At 38.5% G+C, this 23,855-nt stretch overlaps 2 protein-coding genes across 2 annotated transcripts in view; one reads left to right on the forward strand and one right to left on the reverse strand.

The window, feature by feature from the left end:
* The window catches only part of Stacl (SH3 and cysteine-rich domain-containing protein), a 100,232-nt gene extending 77,441 nt beyond the window's left edge, over positions 1 to 22,791 (reverse strand). The window contains exon 1 of the mRNA XM_089262041.1: positions 21,293 to 22,791. The gene's annotated coding sequence lies outside the window, so the exon portion shown is untranslated. The remainder of the gene's footprint in view (positions 1 to 21,292) is intronic.
* Mtk (Metchnikowin) lies at positions 9,548 to 9,794 on the forward strand. The gene has a single exon (XM_089262291.1). The coding sequence runs from the start codon at positions 9,583 to 9,585 to the stop codon at positions 9,736 to 9,738; it is 156 nt and encodes a 51-aa protein (XP_089118417.1). The 5' UTR covers positions 9,548 to 9,582; the 3' UTR covers positions 9,739 to 9,794.
* Positions 22,792 to 23,855: the final 1,064 nt, after the last annotated feature.

The following is a 23,855-nucleotide window of genomic DNA, read 5'->3' on the forward strand; positions in this document are numbered from 1 at the left end:
TCGCAGCAATTTTCGTGCTCATTAAATTGTTCAACATTCGCATTGAGCAGCGAGTGGACAGAGGATGTTGCTGCTGCTGTCCAAAGTTGCGAGTGATATGCTCTCAGCAGGATTTGGCAGGACAGTCGGGAACAGCTGCTGGACCAACTTTGCTGGCAGTTGGCAAAACAAAAGTTCAGCTCAACTTTTCTCTCACATGTCTGCCAAAATATGAAGGCCTAAACACAGACAACGGGGCCGCACAGCGTAATGCGTGCTTAGCCCAGTTAGTTAAGAGCCAAATAATGCAGCATTAGATCGTTCGGAACAAAAATTAACAGAAATTATGTACTTAGCCGAGAGTGAAGTTACGCGCCTGAAGAGTTTGCTATTATCACGCTGAGCGGCTATTAGAAAATTGATGAGCCAAATTAATTAGAGTGCTAAAGGAAAAGCTGAGCTAACTGTGAGCAAATTGAGTGTAAAATGTGATAATTGGCTGAGGATGGGATGGAAAGCTGTCAAGATGATATATATGATATAGCTGGTAAGATAAAGCTAGATGTTTGTGGAATAATTGGAATGTGAAGCTCTTTTAAAGAGGGGAGAATTCTAGATGTAGAGTGGGAGCTGGCAAGATTAAGTTGGAAAGAAAGTGGGGCTGTTAAAAAAGGGCAAAAACTCTACGAGCAATAACAGCTGAGACCAGCGCAATTTATTAAAAATATTTAGCTAGTATATAAAAAAGAAAAAAACCCAAACATGCAACAATTCTTCAATCTAACTACACTAAAATTTACCCCAAAAATCATTTCTCAATATTTACTGCCCATCACTAACATAATGCCCTACTAAATTGCAGTTCACTTGATAAATCAAAAAAATAGATAAAGCAATCACAAATCACTTACTAAAGACCATTATTAACTATAAATTACTTTGCAAATGCTTCGGCATCTTTATCTGCAGAAATTTATGGCAAAGACCTGGCTAACCTCTGGCTACATAAACAAGGCGCGCGCAAACTTAAGTAATATTGAGATACTTTTTGGCCAATGGCCAGCTGAAATCTAGACGGCATTGAAATCGCATTACGCTCAGACAGCAGCAGCCCAGAGAGCGATTAAATTCGTATTGTCATAAGCTGACAACAGAGACCTTGCACTCGCTGAATACAAGAAGAGGAAGCAGAGGGAAAGAAAAACCCGAATATGCATCAATAAATAAATAAATGAATCCGCTATAAATGATGAAAATATTTTCATTTCTGTTTATTCTTATTCATTTATTTATTTTTTTTTTTTTTTCGTTTTTTTGAAGGGTAGCGAAATCACGCAATTGAAATACAAACTGAATTATTTATAAGCTGCCATGCCTGTTAATGTGTGTGTGTGAGCTGTGTGAAGTGTGTGGCAGGTCAGCACACACATAAATAATTACACAGGCATTGCAACTAAAAACGTGGCAAACTAAGTGGAAATACGTAAGCACATTGCAATGGGATCCAACCGACTGCATAATGGGCGTTCAGGGGCCATGAAATTCATTGAAAATTTATTAAATATGAAATATTCATGTGGAAATTATTAGCAGTATTGTAGTTTTCATCTAATTATGCTTTAGATATTTGTGAAAATAGATTATAATTTTGCTAAATAAGTCAGCTCTTCAATAGATATATTTTTTAGCTAAAAAACTCCAAGTCTAGACTGTAGAAACTTAATCAAAGCACTTTGTGGGTGACCCACATGTAACTTGGCTATATAAGCTTTATACTTTCAACTGGTGAATGCTTACATGATTATTAAATAAAGACGACAGCGTGACCTCATATAAAGAAAATGAAAAATGTAATGCGCCACGTCACAAATCAATGAAATCGAAGGCAAAATTGCAGGAATTACGCTTCGCATGGCTTCTCCCTGACTTTCTCATATAAGCATATATCCGTATATACCTTGACAACTTTTAGTTTCAAAACACATTCCCAAATATACGCTCTGTGCGTCCCGGTAGTTCCATAGCTCATCATGATGTTGCCTGCTGCTGATAATCATGTTCCAGATGATGTAAGACCGATGATGCATTTGCAGCTGGTTATAAAAAGGTTAAGCATATATATGCAAATGTTTACCTTCCATTTGCCCAGTAGCAGCAGCACCAGCACTCACTCACTAACACACCCACACACACACACACACACACACACACACACACTCGCTTCGATAATTGAATTGTTTTGCAGCACTTTAGCAGCTCGTTAAATCTGTCAACATTGATCAATCATGCTTAGAACGGTGCCGCATGATGCACTGGAATGTATTAGAGTGGAAAGGGGCGAGCAAAAACGGGAAACTGAAAGCTTTAGATGTCAAAAGGTTAACAGAGAGCAGCTCTGCAAAGTATACGATTTATCCAATACGCCAGATGGCCATATCATAAAGCAAAGCACCAAGTGGAAGCCAATTTATGGAATGCACAAGCAACAACAACAACAACGAGCTGGGACAACAACAATGGCAAACGCCTTGGGGCTGCAGCAATTTGTTAGTGCCATAAAAGTGCAACGGTAAGTATATAAAATTAATTAACTACAAAAAGAACAAAATATACAAAAACGAAAGAAACAAAAAAAAAAGAGAAATCATAATAAAAACAATGAACCAATCTGACGCTGTCTGACAATGGCACTGACAGCCCCACAGCGACCGACAGTGGGGCAAACAATTGAGAAACGGCTGCAGAGGGTGGCCAGGGGTGCCCGTGGCAGGTGCAGGGGCGGTTGCAGGGGGCAGTGGCAGAGTCAGTGGCAGACTGGCAGCACGTTAGCTACTTTGAAGTACTTGCGCTTATCATTCATGGCAAGCCCAGCATGAAAATGAATTCAAAACAGGCAAGGGAAATCAGTTTATAGAGCGCAACGAAGAGCAAATACCCTGAAATATATAGAGTACATAAACAATGTATACACATTTGAACCATGTTATCCTAGCAAACCAAGTGACTCCAACATTAACAAGCAAATTCTTCTCATGTTTCATTTCCAATCAGTGAAACAAGCCCAACAAAAAGTTTTCATACACTTATATTTCAGGCTACGACTGGGAAATTTAATATTCCCACCAGTTTTTCAGCTCTCTCACTCTCATTATGTTCCACAGAAAAACTTTTTAATGAATTTTATGTTGCATCAAATAAAGAAAACTTCGCCCAGAGTCCGACACTTTTTGAAATACAATCAAACGTGCTATTGAGCAAAAAGTTTCTCCGTTTACGTTTTCCGTTAAATTAATAATTATTCGAATATGCAATTGGATTAACATATCAATCCTCAAATTGAATTCATTCGTCATCGTTAAAGTAAAGCGGGATATAATGGAATTATGAAATTAAGAAATTTTAAGCTCCTGAATAAAGTAGGAATAAAATAAAACCCATTTGCATGTATATATTTTTCTATTATTTGGATATACGGAACGAATCATTCACAAGAGCTTAACTCATTTTTTTCTTCAGGCATTCCGAATCAATAATTGAATAATTCATATGAATTTAAAAATTAGATATCATCATAAATTCGTTAGATAAACACATTAACTACTCTGTCTTCTTTATTGCCTTGCTTAAGTATAATATAATACATATTTGTTAACATGGCCATCATCCCTCGCAATGATTTACTATCTCGTATGAATACCATAAATTTCATTTATATTATTCAAAGTTTTTCACATCATTCCCTCGTAAACTAGTCAACTCTAATACAAAGTCATCATTAACATCATTCTCTTTCATCACTTTCGATCATTGCCATTAACACAATCATCCGCGATGCACTTAAAATGAATCACAAAACGAATATCATTCGGCACATTCACATTATTCGTTTCACTTATACCGTGCAATATTTCAAATACATTTCGAGATATCGAAATACCTTTGGCTTATTCCATTACTCATTCCGATCGATTCAATCATTCCGCAGTTGCACTTACTATGTAAAACTAAATTTAGAATTAGTTAAGACATTATTAGACAGCCTGCAGTTGCATATAAAATGCGAGCACTGACGAGACAGGTTGGACGTGTGCTTTGCGCCGTGTGTTGGGCATGTTTAATGACCCAGCCAATATACCCCACAATGCCAGGGGTGTATCATAATCAGGAAACGCGACAGCAAACAGCAGGCGGCGAGGCAGCGAGCAGCAAACAAAATGTTATAAATAAATAAACAAGCAGTGCTGCAGCTGCCGCAGTTGTTGTTGTAGTTGTTGTAGCTGTTGTAGCAGTTGTTGTTGTAGCTGTTGTAGCAGTTGTTGTTGTAGCTGTTGTAGCAGTTGTTGTTGCTTCTGCTTCAGCTGCTTGCTACATGCTGCTCGTATCATGCTTGGGCGTCTGCCGGACGCCCATGCGCCCATGTCCGCCCCTTTTGATGCCCCCCACAAGAAGACGACCAAGCTGTCGCTCAATGCAATTTTGGCAGCCTTTGCATTGGCAGCCAAGCAGCTCGGCAACCTGGGCAGAGAGGAAGCAAACTTGACTCAAGTGCATTGTCAAGGTACGAGGGGGCACAGCAAAAGACCCAGATACACAGATTCACACACACACACACACGTAACTAGATGGGATGGCAGTGCGCCCATATAGCCTGAGCTGAAGCTATTGCAATTGCTCTTTGCACATGTGTTATATTTATTTTTATTGCATTGAACTTGTGCACATAAATTAAGCATGTTTTCTGTGTTCTATTGCATATATACATACATATATATGTATGTACATAAATAAAACAAAATTCCTGAAATGCTTTGCGCCCTACAAGCACAGCTACTTCACGGCAAAGCATCTCGGGGTAATCAATTGCGTAAGCCGCCCTCAAGCGCACAATTCTTAGCGTGCATAACAATGAGCCAGCAGGCCCCTAATAGCTGTATTTTATTTTTGTTATAATATAACATATATATGCCTAATAGCTCATAATTCCCTTATTGAAATGCGCAGCTTTGGCGCGGCCCAATGGACGCCAACAACAGACACAAAAGTCGCATCGCAATGAATAATGACAGGTAGTATATATGCATAAAAGAGGCAGGAACGAAGGGGTGGGGGGGAGGTAGGGGTCTCAGCGGGAATGGGGGTGGGCGAGTGATGGCGAGCGAGCACTGTCGGTGTCAACCCCTAACAAAAGGAGCTGTCGAAAAAAGCAAACTCAATTTATGAAAACATTCATGCAGACAAACACACACCATCAGAGAGAGAGAGAGAGAGAGAGAGAGAGAGAGAGAGAGAGAGAGAGAGAGAGAGAAAGGAGAGAAGAGAAACCCCACAGGAAGACGCCGTGGCACACAAATTGCGTATGCGCCGCGTGAGCCCGTTTTGAATCAACGTAGACTTATGCTACACCTCCCACACACTCTCTCTTCCCCCTCTCTCTCCTTCTCTCCCTCTGCCTCTACCCATGTCTAACACACAGAGCCTATTACCGTGGCACGTTTCGCTATCATATATTTGTACATAAATAAGTGAATAAGTCTTGAGCCCTTTTTTACACGGATATAGCCACATTTTGACTTAGACAAAAGCCCAAAACGCATTTGGCTAATTAGACAGGTCATTCATAAGGTCAACCAACTGATTGATTGGCTGTCAGAAATGCAAATTGCTTTCACTCTTAATGGCCCAACAATGCGTATGTCAATTATCTATCCTGAAATTGTCATGTAAATATTTATTCTCAATAAATTTGAGCTGAGCTGAGCTGAGCTGAGCTGCATGGAAGCTTATTTTCCAAGAAAAATATAATTATATAGATCAATTATGATATTTGTTTATTTTTATATTTATCTGTACACAGTCTTTTCTTCAATCTCTGTGTTTTCTAAATATAATTTCTCATATTGCTGTAGGAAAAATTACACATATCAAAAATGAAATCTTAACTTTACTCTCCTCTCATTCCCTGTCTAATTTTTAGGCTTGCTAGACAAGTCATGTGAATTTTAGGATTTCTTGGAATGCCATGGAGGCTTAAGCAGACTAGAGAAACCTTACAAATTGCCTGTCAGCAGTACGCACGTACATACACTCTATTCTCTAGGTATTCTCTTCAGTAAGAGCTCAAAACAAGTTAATCACATTTTATATTCATTCAAATTTTATGCTTATACAGCAGCGTTTCATTGCCGAGGTGTCACAAAGGACAGTTGCAAGCAAATAAATATAACAAAAATAACAAAATAAAAACCTTGTCAATTCATAAATTATTGTAGCAGAGTTTACTTTTCTTTCTATTCAAGTCATAAAACTAATTGCATTAGTTTAAGTTTGGCTCCCATTCCATTCATAGAAATAGTAAAAGCAGATTTAGTTTTCCATAACTCTTCAGTAATTTACATTACTCTCTAGATATTGCTTAGGAAACTGTCTAAAAGCATTTTAATTTGTAAGAATGCAGCTTGCTTAAAAAAAATATATATATATAAATGAAAGACAAAAAAAAAAAAAAAAAAATATATATATATATATATATATATATATATATATATATATATATATATATATATATATATATATATATATATATATATATATATATATATATATATATACACAAAAAAATAAATAAATAAATGAAAATAATAAAATAAAAAAAAATCAAATAAAAAGATATAATAAAAACATAGATATTCTATTCTTATTCAGACTGACTCTGACTTTTTCTAATAAATAAATAAATTAATAAAAAAATACTAATAAAATGTTAATAAATGAAATTTATAATGTACATACATATTTATATAAAAAAATGTAATGTAAATGTAAAAATTATATATATAATGTACATACATATTTATATAAAAAAATGTAAACATGACAGAGAGACAGAGCGACAGACAGACAGGCTGGATATGTGAACAAAGCAGTTAGCACAGATTAAGGATATCAAGTCGACAAAACTTTGCCGTTAAGAATTTGCTGCCGTTGCAGTAAAAAAATCCTAATTTACCAGCTCTACCAGCTTCAACTTGTGAATAAACCATTCAGAAACATTTCCTACACATATCACAAAAAAAAATGCCCAAGTCGAGCAGCATTTCAAATGTCATAAATCCCACAGATTTCATTTCTTTCTCGACTCAAATATAGATACAAATAGCTATGTATGTATGTGTGTGTGTATAAAGTACTTACCGTTTAGAGCAGCTGCAATTGTGTTAAATGAAATCCTTTGCTTGAATTTATGGTTGACATTTTAAGTTTTGAAACGGATTTAGCACAAATTATTCGTGATGATTTATGACACGTATTTATTGACTAATATTTTTGTGTATTTGTTTGCAACAAAAATCAATTTGCGTTCGTTTAAGTTTTTCTTTTTTTTGCTCTTGTTTTGTTTCGTTTAGTTTAGTTTATTTATTACTTGTTACTTAGTTGTTGATGTGTCGCGTTTCTCGTAGCTCGTTTGAGTCGATTTAGCCAGCGTGTAGGGGCATCCGTTTGCCACTTTTTACGCGCGTATAGCGCCAGATATCGCATTAAATGTATATATTATATAGTAATATATTTATATATTTTAAATATTTTTATTTTTATGTATAGGTATATATCGTATTCAACCGCATAGCACTACATCGACAAACACACACACACACACGCGCACATAAACACACACACACACACACACATGCACACACAGGCGCACGGAGAGGCTAGAAAAGACGCTCGCAGCAGCGCGAGGCATTCAACGACGCCGATCGACGATGAATTTCGACTGAGGCTCAGCAGCTTGTAAGCATTTCACTTGCTATTTTGACAAATTTTGTTTTTGTTCCGCTTTTCGTTCGCTTTCTTCTTGCTGTGCTTTCGTGCGATTCTCATGGCTCTTCGTGTGTTTACTCTGCGCATATTGTTATTATACATATGTGTACATGTATATACATATATAAATAGTCTATATATATTTAGCTGATCTTATCAATTCGTTTGGGTTTCGCATATTTTGTGGCCCGCACGCTGAGAGCATCTGATAATGTCTTGTCTATGATGTGTTTATTGGCTTTGGCCAGCAGCGTGTTGTTGTTGTTGTTGCTGCTGTTGTTGTTGTTGTTGCTGCAAATTAGCTGCTAAGCTATTTGATTTGATGACGTCGCCGCCGAGCACAGCGTCCGTCCAGGAGGCAAATGACGTCACCGTTTCTGTCACACCAGCTGTCACGCGCACAGTGCACACTATTTATAGCTTGACACGGCCGATGGCGATGCCAACGCTGACGTTGACGGCGACGGCGACGCCGACACCGCAGCAGCAGCGGCTGCGACTGCGACTGCGACTGCTGCTGCTGCTGCTGCTAATTTTCGCAAGTGTTTTTCTTAGCGCTTTTCTTGGATCTGCCGCCGTCTGAAAATAGAAAGCCAAAGCCAAAAAGGAAAGAAAAATATTGTGTGTGAAACTCATTGAAATGTTTGCGCGTACTCAATTTTAATATACGCAAATAAAACTGGCAACAGTTGAGCAGTGGGAGGCATTTGATGCTGCTGGTGCTGCTCAAGCTGATGCTGCTTATGCTGTTGCCGTAGCTGCTGCCAGCTGATTACTCATACGCCCCGCTGGCGCGTCACAAAAACGCCGCAAATTAAATTGCATTAAAATTATAAATGCCATCACACGCACAACACCAGCCAGCGTGTGTGTCAACACTCACACACACACACACACACACACCTGGTGAATGCATTTCCATGCGAAGGCTTCGCTAGCCCAATTTCTAATTATTATTTATGAGACCTGTCAGCAGGGATATATCAAGACGAGCCGCATGCCAGGCAAATGCAAATTCCCAGCATAATACCAAAAGCTGCCAAAGCTAACAAATTGACCCAATTGCGGTTGGCGAACAGCGTACGCATAGCGTGCGCTTAAGTCTTACCCACCAGCGCCCTCTCCTAGTCACCTCCACTCCCACTCCCGTCAAACACATTGAATTGCATACAAAATGAGTAAAATTTGATATTTGTTTGAGCACATAATGCATAATTAATTGAAAACCTGCTAAAGTCCTGCTAGGCCTGTGTGTGCCGAGCCGAAAAAGTTCATTGACTTGGGCTTAGACGTGCGAGTGTTATAATTACATTTGACTTGCTTAGAATGCCAACAAAAGGTCGTATTTGCTTAACATATTGTGTATTATAAAATTCAAATTTGGAGGAATTTAGTATACATAACTATAGTAGACATAACTATGAAAAGTATATATGAATATGTAGTCAAAGAATCAGCCTCTTCTAACTTGATTTGAGTTTGTTTAACTCTTGATCATATACATATAAAGTCTGTATAGAGAGAGTTCATCACTCATAACAGTTCCCGCTAATGTTAAACAGCTGTCAGTTAACAGTTCAGCTGATAATCGAGCAACAGAACTGCGACCTTTGACGCACACACTTTCATAGTAAGTCTCGGTGATTTTTCTATTCGTCAAAGAAATCCCCGCCTTATCGGCACTTTTAACCCCGCGCTTATCGTCATGTGAATACCCGACCGAATCAATTGCTATAAAAGCGCCGTCTCCTCAGCTTGGCGGCATCAATCAACAATCGAGACGAGATGCAATTGAAGCTGCGTGAACTGTTGCTGCTGCCGCTGCTGCTGCTGTTGGGTCTGGGCCTGAGCGAGGCGCGTCATCGTGAGAATCGCTTTCCCTTTGATACTCGGCCATCGCCATTCAACCCTAATCCACCCAGACCTGGACCCTTCGTTTAGTCGAGGCGTTGATTAATTTCAATATTTGGTGCGATTAAAGTCTACTGCATACATCAGACACCTTTGTTATTTTATTTGGGGCATATTAGGGGCACTTTGCTTTCACCTGTCAAGAGCAAACGTTAGCCAAGGTTTGTATGCCGTTATACGATTTGCAAGTCATTTTTAAAATGTTGCAAGCTCATAGCTCCACAGTCATCGCTGGCAGTGAAAAGTTTCAATTAGCAGGCAGCTGAGGAGCTACGATTATAGATTTAGTGGAAAGGGTCTTGATTTAAGGCAACTGTAGATAGATGTAGATTGATTTACAGAAAGGTTAAGCTAAAGTGAGACTTGAAGCCGAAATTCTAGATTCAATTCGCCTTTCTCCCAAGCGGTGAAGCTATGCATCCATATTCAATATATCAATTCATTTATGTTTCTCACTATATTCTGAAAAAAGGCCAGATGAAAAGCAGGATAGATGGTAAGACGAGACGTAATTCATTCATTCATTCCTTATATTACAAATTAGTATATATACAAAGCTTAGCTGACAGTCAACAGACTTAAAAAGTTCTATTTGCGAATGGTATTTAGCTGCCACTTGACAGCTACTCAACATGCGCTTTATACACATACTTAACTGAAGCTTAACAGGGTGATATTATGTGTTTAACAGTCGTTTAACATTTGCGCGCAGATAACAGCGCACTGTAATATATTTGATAGCTCGTAATCTGACACGATGTCTGCTTGTTCTTTTCCATTCTAAAAATTGTTTGTCTAAACTTTTGCACTGACGCTGGGGCAATGAGGCTGCAAATTTCAATTATGACTTGCAAATTCTATGGAGCTGCCTTTGCCTTTGTCTGGGTTAGAGAAAAGTTTCACCAATACAAGTACGCTCCGACAATATCGATAATTGCATTACGCACATGCCTTTGATGTGCGTCCTTGCAGAGTTTGAGCACATTACAAATTGTGAGTAATGTGTTAACGATATCAGCAGCACGACATGGCCAACCCCTTGGCGCCAGCAACAGAGCCAGCAGAGCCAGCAACAACACTTAGCAACATTTCACGCAGCTTGAGTTTCATTTCGTTTCGGAAAACTCTTCAGATTAGTTGATTAATGAAGCAGCGGCGATTGCTCGCAAAAGATGCGCCAGTTGCCCATCCGGTTGATAAGTATTAAATGGGATAACCGAAAGTAAATATGAAATTGTGCTGTGGAATATTTTAAGTGAGTCGAAGGTCGTCCGTTGGCTCCACAACCAGATTTTTACCCTAGCTGCCTTGTTGGCAGCCACTTGATGTTGTTTTAGCATTGCAAATTACTAGCAACAACGATGCCATTCAAAGGCAACGTCAACATGCGTCAACACAATGCCACGCCCACAAACAACAAGCACTCGCACTTGCCCTTGTTCAGCAGCCAAGACGAGCAGATGATGCTGCTGTTGCTGATGTTGCTGATGTTGCAACCTCCTCTCTATTAGAGCACTTTGTTGATGTTGCCGTTGCCGTTGCCGTTGCCGTTGCTCTGGCATGGCAAGTGTTGCCTCATCTCTGGCGTCCTTTTACAATTTTTGCCCGACTGACATTTGCAGCAATTTCGCTCCATGCACTTTACCATTTGTGCGGTTTTTTCTGTGCTCAGTGCTTCGGCTCATTAGGTTAGGCAAATTTCGCAACAACAACAAAAAAAAAATCAATAAAAAGAAAGCAAGACGAAAGTTGAGCTGCTAAGTAAATTTATGGCCAAATCAATATGTATACAAAGGCAGCACATTCAGCGAACGTGCACTACATAAATCGACCACAAGATCAACCAAGCAGCACTGGATGGAGCAACAGAACAACATCAATAAAATTGCTAACAAAATGAAAGCGAAAATTGAACAACAACTTTTATGCAGCTAAAACAAACAGCGAATTGTTTACTTAACAATCGATGGATGTTTTGTCTATTGTGCATTATTGCCCTTTATGCGCAAATCTTTGTCTGTGTGTGTGTGTGTGTGTGTGTGTGTGTTGGCCAGTGCTTCCTAAAGCCATAAATCAAAACGAATGTGCTGCCCATTCGCACATTAATCGATTTTCATTGGGAACACACATAAAAAAAAAATAACGAAAGAAATACAATTTGAGCTAATGTTTACATGCGGCTGCTTAGATAAACAATTCCATTTAGATAAACAAATTATAAACAAAACCGAGCCACAAAAACCAATTCATTTATATTCAAGCATTACATAATTCCAGTCGAGTCGAGTCGAGTTCAGTTTCTCCTTACAACTGAAAATTCCTTGACATTTTTCTTCTTTTGCTGCTGTGGCTGACATTTTGAATTATTTGCGGCTTTTGCTGCTCTTCAAGTGAATTTTTTTTTCTGTGCCGCCCCGAGGCTAACGACCCGTGGCAACGCGGCAACAACAGCAACAGCGACAAACCCCTGAAAATGCCAAAAATTCAGCACAGTTAAATTTCATAGCGCCGTGGAAAATCACAGCAGTGAAAAGTCAAATTTAACGATAAGAAAAACATGAAAAAATATGAAACGACAACAGAAATCGAATGCCAATTGATGTGAATAAAAAACGTGAATAATAATGATTGGCATTCGCATAAAATAAACATCTATGGCTACAGCAACTGATCTATAAAGTTCCATTAGGATATGCTATAAATATATATGTACATATATATGCATGCATATATGTATCTGTATCTGTATCCGACTCATTAGTATTGATAATGAATCCATTCATGTCTGTTGCGCCAACCATTTAAATTCTGGCACATTATTTATGCCATGATTTTCGAAATTATGTTTTTTGTTCCACAATCTGTAAATATTTCTTACGCAGACATTATTTCAAACATAATTTCTGTATATTTTCTTAATATCTGTTTATACTATTTCAATATAGATTTTCACAATTGAACATAATTCTCTTTGAAATTATTATTGAGAATTTTTAAAAGCTTTTTCAATGTTTTTCTTTTTCCCTATGAAATTCAAGCATATAATATTTTTTTTTTTTTTTTAATAATTTCAGTTAATTTTTATATTATGTTGGAGAGAAATTGTAAGCCTAATTTTTTAAATTTAATAGAATTTACTTACTTTAAATAATGTAATAAAAACAAATTAATTTGTATTTATTTTTAAATTTTTAATTATATATTATTATAAAATATTTTATATTTTTCCTTTATTATTATTTTATTTATTGTAATTATTTTATTTAGATTTTTGTCTGCGAAAAAATTATTATAAAATCCATGCTTAATTTATTTTTTTATTTTATTAAAATAAAATTAATAGTTTGAGTTTTATTTTAACTCTACTATTTTTTATATACATATATATTTCATATATAAACTAATTATCATAATGTAATTAAAATGAACTAATTTAATTACATTTGCATTCCTCATTTTCATAATTACGATTTCGCATCATCAGTCAAGCAGTCAAGCACCCATCAACAATTTCCAATTAATTAGCATTGGGGGTATTACTCAACTAATTATACACTAGATTAACTCTCAATGGAATTGCGTTCTTTAAAAATTCCAAAATTAAATATTTATATGCAATTAATGTTCATAAATCTTTTAACTTGATTAAGAGCTAAAAGCATTCATTCATCAATGTTATAATGCCAGGAAATATACCCTGTATAAATGAGGTAAGAGAAAGTAATCTACGTAAATTACGCAAATGTTGATTTTTTTCCAGAAATCATACTTTCCGAGTCGCTCTGTGTTTACCCATGCCCGTAACGGTTTCATGGTATACAAAATAAGAATCCATTTCTCAAAACACATTACGAAATTAGAATTTATCACTTGCAGCCCCATAGAATAAATACGCTCAATTAATTCCCATAAATCTTTGATCCGTTAGATAAACACATGTCAATCTATCAATTCATCAATTGAAGCATGCAAAATTGGCTTTGACATGTGAGTTTTGTGGACAACTTGAGCTCAATTAAATTGATGTGCACGTTGTAAACAGTGATAGAGAGAGGGTAAGGGAGAAAGGGAGTGCACTCTAGTATTTAAGTTGTGAAACTTTAACAAAATAGTAATCAAATTATGAGTGAACGCAAGTCGAATGCGAAACGGAGGCATATGCCACAAAAGCTTCAACTCTCTGGTGGCAGAAAACTAATTTGCAAACTCGTTTTGAAGTTCCAGCGCAAGACGCTAGAGCTGCGAATGGCATACTTATATAATAAATATATATATATATATATGAGTGTATACAATATTAGAGCAATAAAAATGCCAGCAAAAGTGAATAAATACAAAGGGCCCAAACTTGAGGCAGGCATAAATATGCATTTTTCCGTGTGCTCCCCGAGATGCGTTCATAAATAAGCAGCCGAGAGCTGAGAGCTGTGAGAGCTGAGAAGTTGAGTTTGGGCTCGGCCGGCCTGAAAGGCCACACCAAGTTCATTAGGTATGTATGCTAGTCTAGTGCTCTGCTCTGAGTGCGCTGGTGTGGTGTGGGGTTTATTTTAATGCCACGCTGCCTGTGTACCCACCAAAAATGACTGCCATAAATGTGCCAGCTCATTTTGTTCATCAACGTAGGTGGGCAGGCGGCATGATGGAGCGGGACGGGGCGAGGCCTGCCTGCCCCTAATGTTATTCAGACAAGATGAAGCACTTAAGAATGCGTTGTGCGATGTCAGCTGTGGGGTCGCTCGTTGGGTGTGCACTCTCTCTCTCGCTCGCTCTCAAACAGTTGGTTGTATCTCTCATATCAGATAGCTGCCTCCCTCTCCCTGCGGACAGGCAGACAGGCAGGTGATAATGAACACACTTAGAAGCTAGCAGCAGCCCCTATCTGAAGCCGGAGCTGTAGCCGTAGTCATTGCCGCAACTGTAGCCGTAGCCGGAGCTGTAGCCGGAGCCGGAGCCGGAGCATTACACACATGTTGCCATTTAAGCAGTTAATGGCGTGTTTAAAGCTAATTGCCGTTGCCAACTGCCAACTGGCAACTGGAAACTGTTGGGCCCAGCGCCGCCGAAGCATTACCAAAGCCACAAAAGTCCCTGCCACGCCGCTGATGCCGGGCTCGGCTACTTGTTTATTAAATTTGCAATTTATTTTATGAACTTTCTGTTTGTCGCTAGCGCCAACCGCAACAAGCACTGGCCGCAAAACCTTGAATAATGCATGCATTCATTGTAAGCTTATTCTGTTTTTTTCATGCTTACAATCCCAACAACGGGGCATTGCATAAAAAAGACTCGATATGGAGGACATATGTTAAAAAATTACTATTCGTAAGTTTAATGCACTACAAAGAGTCTCTAAATGAGAGATTCACAATGAAGAAATATAAACAGAACAAATACTAGGTTTAAAGATTTCGGAAAAATATGTATATAAAAAACACAAAAAAAAATATATACATACTTTATAATTTTCTTCCAATTATAAATAAATTGAATTAATTCAAAAAATAATTTAATTTTTAGATATTAGAGTTAAAATAAAATAAGAACATCAGAAACAATTAAGATTTAAAATTAAAATTATTAAGAATTATTTTCCCATTTTTTTGCTCATATAAAATAAATGCGCACAATAAAAAATTCTTATTTATAATCCCCTGGAAATTGAATAACCAAAAACCAATTTAAACCTATAATAAAAAGAAATACAAAATAATTAGTATTATTTTAATACCGTCTGATACGAATGTTTGTTCAGCTCATCATTAGGCTAACATTAATCTCCGCAGACCCCAATTCTGTGCAGGATATGCCCAAGTCGTCCTCTGTGATCCCCGAAATTGTTATTTTGTTTTATGCAACCACAGGGAATATATCATTTCACTGGGCTTTGTTGTCACAGCGACTGTGGAAACTGTTATTGTTTCTCTTCCAAATGAGTCTGGAGGCGCCCCAAAATGAAACTGACAGCAGTGCCGACGATTGTTCCTGCCGCTGCTCACCTGTCAGTTAATCAAAACGTACAGCAACAACAACACCGAGAGATGGAAGAACAACATATACGTGAACTACTGGCACAAAGCTGCCGTATAGTGCACACCGTTTTACGTTTGTGAAGCGAGAGGCGTTCCGAGGCATTTGTTTTGGGCTAGCTGCCTTCGGCTTCCTCTTCTTCTTGTTATTTTGGTGCCTTGGCTCAAAGCGTTTGGCACTAAAAAATTAGTTTTCCCTTATTGAGCCGCCAGTGATTGCCGGAGCGTACGTGCGACCAGTGATTGGGTCAGGAAATGCATGCCTAGGACGTGAGGGGCCAGTGAGGCAAGCCGGGAGACAGAAGGTCAAGCGCTTTTGTTGTTCGTTTCGGATGCCTGTGTCTACACACCATATTGCGTATCCGGAAAGTAAGTTTCTTTGTCTACGGCCCGCATTACAAGGAAAATATCCGAACTAAATCCATTTTTCGTTGCCAAGCACTGCGTATGCTCAACGTTACGCTCATTACCAGAGGTCCATGATGCGTACACGCAGCGAAGGTGCCATTTCCGGGAACGAACAATGCGAACAATACGCACAAGTAACGTAAGAGTCACTTGCCGGCATTGAGTATGCGTAGCGGTGGCTGTGTTTCCTGGAGAGCACATTACGTATTCGTAACAGTACGTAGCGTAAACTAACGTGATTCTCAATACCTGCTCAGCACAATGCAAGTAATTGTCTTCTACTTACATTACGTAAACATAACGTAACGCCACTCTCATTACCTGTTAACGGCAGAGAATAATTGGCCACGGCGTACACTGCGTATACATAACTTAACGTAATTCCCATTTGCTGCTGAGCACAAAGAATAATTGTCTGCTGCCTAGCGTGATGAAAACTGTCTACTTTTCGCATTTGCGCCTGAGCCTTGCGCTTACAGGTAATGTAAGCCTCCTTGAGTCCTGGCTGCTCACAGTTTGTCAATCACAACGTTAATTCTCTGGCCAGACTTGACGTATACGCAACACGAATCGCATTGTTCGCAGTGCACATTGTGTGCTCATCACGTCAAGTCTTATTTGCCACTGTTGCGTACACTCGATACTGGACTAATTATCTGTTGCGTGTACGTAACGTTAGCTTGTATACGTTACGCACGCCTACCACATAGCGTATACGCACCGTGTGTCCAATCGTCAACAGACTGCGTGGCATATGTATGGATGTAGGCCCAAGTATCCGTTGGCCACATGGCGCAGGTCTAATTAAATTTTATACGAACACTTGTTGGATTTAGCTGGCTGGGCCTAGCTGTGGCTGAGAGGGAGGCAATTGGGATTGATAGGCATCTGTGGCGCTTTAGCAGATCGACGGCAACAACAGAGGCCGCAGCAAAAGCAACGGCAGATTGATGCCTGCTGCATAATGTGAAAAATGGCAGCTGTGCTTAAATGCTTAACAAGGCAATTTGCGCGCGGTCTTCTGGCCATTGTTTCGGCTCAGTTCGCTCCGGTGGTGGAACGCAACGCGCAACGTCCGCGAGCGATGTTTGCTTGGCCGAAAGGTGGGCGCGGCTGACGTTATTAGCATGCCATCAGCAATGACGACGGCCCAGCAATTTATGCAAAACGTGCTCAAGTGCCGCACATCGCGTGAGTGCCGCCAACTAACGCCAACTAGCCCTCCCCCAAAGCACCATAAAGCACCCGAGCCCATAAACATAGGCGATCCCTCACGCCCACCGCGCACCACCGCACCGCGCACCACTTCCCGCCTAGCCAGCCGCTAACGGCTCATTATCAGCAGCATGAAAGCAATGTCTAAATTATATGTATATATGTATATGTTTATACATCATTTCTTTCTTTTTTTGGGGGAGCACGACTAGCCAAACTGCACTACATTCATCGTGAGTGTAGCCTTAAAGGTTTCGAATTCAGGTCAGCTGGCTGAAAGATACTTAAGGCCAAGAGCCAAAATATAAATGTTAAGGTCAACATGGCAACCAAATACAAAAAAAAAAAAAAGTAAAATAAAATAAAAATAAAAAGCAGAAAAAAACATCACAAATATTCACTTTTGTAATTGGATGCTGGCGTCTCTGACTGCCGACTGTGTCGCATACCTTTAGCATGTGCGTTTAAAACCACGGCTATCTCACTCCCCCAACACCCATGCCAGCGGCACCCAGAGCAACAAATAAAACAGGGCGATAGAACATAACGAAGTGTTTATACGCTTCTTGATGAACAGATTCCATGCAAACATGATTGAGAGATTAAAAAAACAATGAGCATAATTGCATTCATATAGATTTTAGAAAATAATACTGATTTAGGGACATTGTGGTTCAATGTGGGGATCATAAGGAGTATATAGACTGTATAGAGTACATAAATTATGTAGAGAATCTGCAGTAAATAGAGTATATCGAGTATATAGTGCCTATAGAGTATATAGAATATATAGATTATATAGAATTTATAGAGTATATGGACTATATATAGAGTATATAGAGTATATAGAGTATATAAAGTACATAAAGTATATAGAGACCATGGAATATATAGAGTATGTAGAATAGGTAAAATAGAGATTAGAGTACAGAATATGGATTATACATAGGTAGTATATACAGTGCATCGAGCATATGGATCCCAGACTTTACAAAATATTTCCATCAAACGATTTCTCGATCTTCTTCAAGAAAGATATATGCAAATTTTTATAAAAAATATCACTGTTATTCCCAAGACCATTCTTGTGGACTCTCTGACGCTACTCTTCAAAATGAGCTTTTCTTACACACGCCTTACTGATGAAATTGCAGTACCCTCCATTAGAGTAGTTACAAAAAAAAAGAAGTATATGTATAAAGCAAAAAGCAGGAAAAAAGCACCACAAATTGTATGTGTGCATGTTTTGTTGCTGCTACCGCACCCAATGGTTATTGTTGTTGTTGTTGTTGCTCTTGTTGCTGGCATACAGTCTGAGTGTTTGTGTGTGTGTGTGGGGTCTTCTTTATTTTTTCGCCCTGGCATGTCCCTTTCTCCTTACCATTGAAGCGCATTGTATTCTGTTTGTTTTATAGTTATTGCTTTTGTTTCGCCTTCGTCAGTGTTGCGTTCCGCCCAGTTCCCTGCTACCCACCGTCCGTCGTCCGTCTGCCGCCTCTACAACGAACGTATCAAGCCCTTGCAGAGCGCAACACATTTTATGCACATTTAATCTTATGACAGGCAAAATGTTGTAAAATTGTTTATGGCACTTTGTGACATGGTCAGTTTTTACCATTTTTCAGCATAAAAAAAAAACAAAATAAATAAAAAGACGTATGAAACAAAAAAGAGACTGAAGAAAAGTTTTATTTGCCCATATGCGAACAAGATTAGCGTGTAAATTTCAGGTGATCAACGCCTGAGCAGCTGAAATGGAAACCTCTTTGGCATACAAGAAAAGGTTTTTATATTGTACAACAGGTTATACATATAAGAAGAGTTTGTTAATAGAGATCTTGCAGCAATGTGAATAATTCAATATAAGGAAAGTTGGTGTGCGGTTGAACTCAGCAGGCGGTTTATTAGTGTATAATACGAGAGATTTCTACAAGGTATATAATTTACATAGGTTTTAATCTGAGATTAAAATTGATATATGTTAAAAAATGGTTTAGCGCTAAAAATTATATATATTCCCATATGTATACTGAAACTTTTCAGCATATAAAAATTATTTAATACTCAACTCAAACTCTTTTAATGACAGCATTCTCTAATTGCGCACTTTCGATTGGATTAATTATTCAAGAAGCTGCAAAGCTGCTTAAGCTCAATCGCTCTTCATAAAAATACATGCATATCCACATCAAAGCTTATCATTTGTTGACTCGTTCATAAGTCACACACATACAACAAATTTGTATCAAGACAACCATCTGCACGGCATATTCAGCTGCAGCTCTTTGGCCTAGCACTCAACCAAATACATTCTGCACATGTCTGGTTCGCCCAGAGATCTCATTTAGCACATGTTGCATTTAAGGACTTGCAACATAAATTGTGAAAAGCCAAGGCTTAAATAAATAAGAAATATACTATAGATAGTGCTCTAACCAGCTGTCTGAGCTGTAAGCCCAAGCAGCTATAAATCCTCTCAGCTTTTGCTGCACTGCCTCAAAGCGCTGGACCATTTCTTATTTATTTATATTGCTTGATGTTTGCAAGCAAACAAAAGTTCTGGTTTAACAAATTTTTGTCACATAAAAATTGACCATTTCAAAATATATTGAAAAAAATAAAACACACAAATAAAATAGAAAGCAGTTAAAAGCAGTTTGATCAGGTTTATTTTTAGCTACATAGATATTGCCTTCCCATCGAGCAGAAGTGAAAGTTAAATATTTTGCAAATAAAATTTTCGATATAAAAACGTTTTAGTCAAACTATGAAAACAAAATAATAAAATAAGTAAAAGTGTGAGCAGGCGGAAGTGGCCGACTGGGAAATACCCTGAACTTTGCAAAGTGCTGTTATGGCAATTATTGCAAGTTTGTCTTAGACACACATACGATACACGTTGCACTCACGCACACTCGTACACACACACACACACGCACATACGTACATATACACAAGCACGCGCGCTGCTTGCTGCGCAGCGACTGCATGCACTTGCCTGGCCTTTATTATGGTAAATTAATTGTTGAGCAACTTTTGTTGAACTTTCTTAAGAAACACTTTCAGAGCTTTACAATGGCCTTTTAATGTGTCTATTTGCCAAAGCTTAAGTTTCTACTAGCTGAAATGCAACCAAGTGGTATCTAAAATTCCATTTCCATTCCATTCATCATAGTAAAACACAGCCAATTTGATATCTGGATATCTAGCGATATCGATATTAATCGATATCAAGGAAATGGGACGATTTGTTGGCAAAATAAGTTAATAATGCGTATGGCATTACATTTACTATATAGATGCATAGAGTCTACAGATATAGATATATACATGTATGAAGAGATGAATAGACGGACATTTCTATATCTTAGCTCTGCTTATCATCCGGATCAGCATAGTCAGCATAGAGCGAATAGCATAGAGAATAATGAATCAAACAAACCTTTATCGTATATATATATATACTCAACTCATCTTCCTTATCCAGCATATATACCCCATTACAACAATAGATGTAGAGCAGAATATTTAAACAGAGAGATTTTGCTATATCAAGTCAATTCATCATCCCGATCTAGCATATATAAGTCGTTGGATCAATAGATAAAAACTCGAAGAAATAAAATTTGCTACATATATATATCATATATATATCAACTCAACTCTTAAGAAGAATAAATGAACAACTGGGCATTACCATATAGACTCAGCTCATCATCTCGATTCAGCCTAAAAACCTCTACAGCTTTAGCATGCCTCCCTCTGCCTGTTGCAAACATTTGCACATATTCGCTCTACCCCATAAACCCATTTGCAATGCGAGTAGAGTATAACTTTATAGATTTGTATCGATATACATATGTGTGCATGGATATAAAATTGCAGTTGTAATTTCCAGTTTTGTTTTATACGAAATGACTCGAGCTATAACTCACCTGCGGGCGAATGTGTTTAGTTTCTAGTTGGCAACCTGTTGGTTGCAGCTGCTGCTGCTGCCGTTCCTGCTGCTGCTGCTGTTGCTGTTGCTGTTGCTGCTGCCGTTGTCATCTGTTATTGGCAGACAATACAAATTTCTCACTCACTCAAGCAGTTGGCACGCCATTTAGTTTTCGTGTCAGTGCTGTGTCCAGCTTAATTTCATTTATATTTTAATCGAAATATATTTGGCCAAGCTGTCTGCTCATTTGGCTGAGCATGTTTCATCTATATAGCAGCGAGCGAGTCGTGCATATATGATATATATGTATATATGTCTCTCTGTCTGTCATCTATATATGCGCATGCATGTTTTTATTTTCTTATTTGCCTTCGTTTCGTATAAATTTGTGAGTGTGTGTGTGCGTGAAAATTATTATTAGTTATTTTGTTGTTTAGCGCTTTTCGTGCTTTCTTGGTCTGCAGACACAATTTTTATTTTCAATTTTCTCTCTTTTTGTTGTTTGAAAATTCGTTGGAAAAGTCAAGCGCCGCAATTTTCCTTTCTTTCTTTCTTTTTTTTTATTACGTTAATTTATGATTGGAATTCTGTTTGCCAGTTAGCGCTAAAGATTTATAAACATATATGCTCTAATAGATATCTACCTATATGTATATGTATGCTTGTGCTAAATGTATGTACGAAGCTGCATCTAGAAAAATATTTTCATATATATATGTATGCATTTATATATGTATATATATATGTAGTAGAGTTATAGTTATAGTTGTAGTTGCTTCCTGTGTTTTTTTTTCTTGCGGTTTGCTTGGTCTGCCGTTTAGAGTTAAGAGTTAAGAGCTAAGTTTAAAGTTGAGTTCGCTGCGCCTGTCAGTTGACGTCAGGAAATGAAAGAAATTCGCTTGGTTGCTGTTGGTTGCTCTGTCAAGTTTGTTCAGGTTTTTGCTGCGTCCATTTTCGAAATCGTTTTGAAACCGGAGAGAGAGCACGCGCGCGCGCGCTAACACGACACTTGAAACGGGACTTCAAATGGCTTGATTGCATTAATTATTCAGCTCGAAAAAAGGGTTGTACGTAATCTATACATATGTATATATATATATATGTATATACAAGTGTTTATTTGTATTTTTATTACTTTTGTTTTTGGTTTTTGGTGGGGTCACGAAAGCCGCGTCAAAACTTCACGAAACGTCAACGCTGCGCGCGCGTTAATAAAATTCTAAAGCATACTTTTTAGCTATGCTGCACTTTGATAGCCATCAACACACACTTGTAGTTGCACTTGCACTCGCACAAACACACAGACACACAGACACACGAACACGCTCACGCACACGCACACACAGTTAGGTACTTGTTGTTTCAGCGGCAATGGGCAATGCCTTCAGGCTTTTGGCTTTATTCTCTTTTGGTCGTTTGGTCTTAATGTGGTCTTTATGCCGTGGCGCCCTTGCGGCCAACATCACGTCCAGCTAACGACTGAGACACACGCTGCGTATACGCAACGCCGTTCACTGTTCGCTGCCGTTCGACACTGTCGCTATTTTCGGAGTAAATTCACTGCGCACGCGCTGGGAGCACCTGCCAGAGGCCAACAACAATTTCATAGAGCAGCAGACGAAAGAGCAAACAATCAGCCAAACAGAATCAAGCAAGTGGTTTGCATTTGGGCCATTGGCCCTAGACGAAAACATGCCCAAAACATATGTGTGCGCGTGTGTGTGTGTGTGTGTGTGTGTGTGTTTGTGTGTCCAAATTAATGGTTAGCCTAATCTAAATATATTGAACAGCGATCTCCATAATCGAAGCATTGCTTGTGCATCGACTAATAAGCCAATTTGACCAAATGAGCAGCAGCTATACGAATGTGTGTGTGTGTGTGTGCGTGTGACAGCATAAGTTAATGTATGTATAAGCATTTAATTACCTAGCAACTGGGCTGGCATAACACAAAACATACGCATCAATTGCCAGGCCCCATGCAATGCAGTACCGTATAATTAAATCTAAATGAAAACCAACTTGACAATTCTTGTCAGCTAAATTGCTAAGCAAGGAAAATCGATGCAATCGAAGGAGCTGCAGGATATACAAACAGCAACAACAACTACAACAACAACAGCAGTAATAGCGGCATTTAGCAGGAGCTGGGGCTCTGGCGATTATCTTGCTTGGGTAAGTGAGAAAAAGTTTTTAATTAAAATTCACACGCAATATGTTGCGCATACGCAACGTTGTACCCGCAGATTAAACACCCCGCCCCGCAACTCTGTCCGTCCGTCCGTCCGTCCACCCTGTCGCAACTCATTAGCGTTCAAATTGTGCGCGTATCATGTAATTTAGATTAGCTGGAAATTGAAAATGTAAAGCGATTGCGGTTTTTTCGGTTTCGCTATGCTGGCAAGCCAGCTTCAATCTGTTACCCGGCGAAAAGCTGCGCTCCTCACCTTCAGAATCCACGGAAGTCACCGGGTGACCCCAAACTATTTGCCAAAGTTATCGCAACTCTGGTAACCTTGGCCACCAGCTCTGGCATCACTTAACCCCACTTGTCGCTTGAC

The sequence above is a fragment of the Drosophila navojoa genome, chromosome 5 (assembly GCF_054131105.1).
Source record: "Drosophila navojoa isolate 15081-1374.11 chromosome 5, UAZ_NAV_1.0, whole genome shotgun sequence".
In the NCBI taxonomy this organism is placed as follows: domain Eukaryota; kingdom Metazoa; phylum Arthropoda; class Insecta; order Diptera; family Drosophilidae; genus Drosophila; species Drosophila navojoa.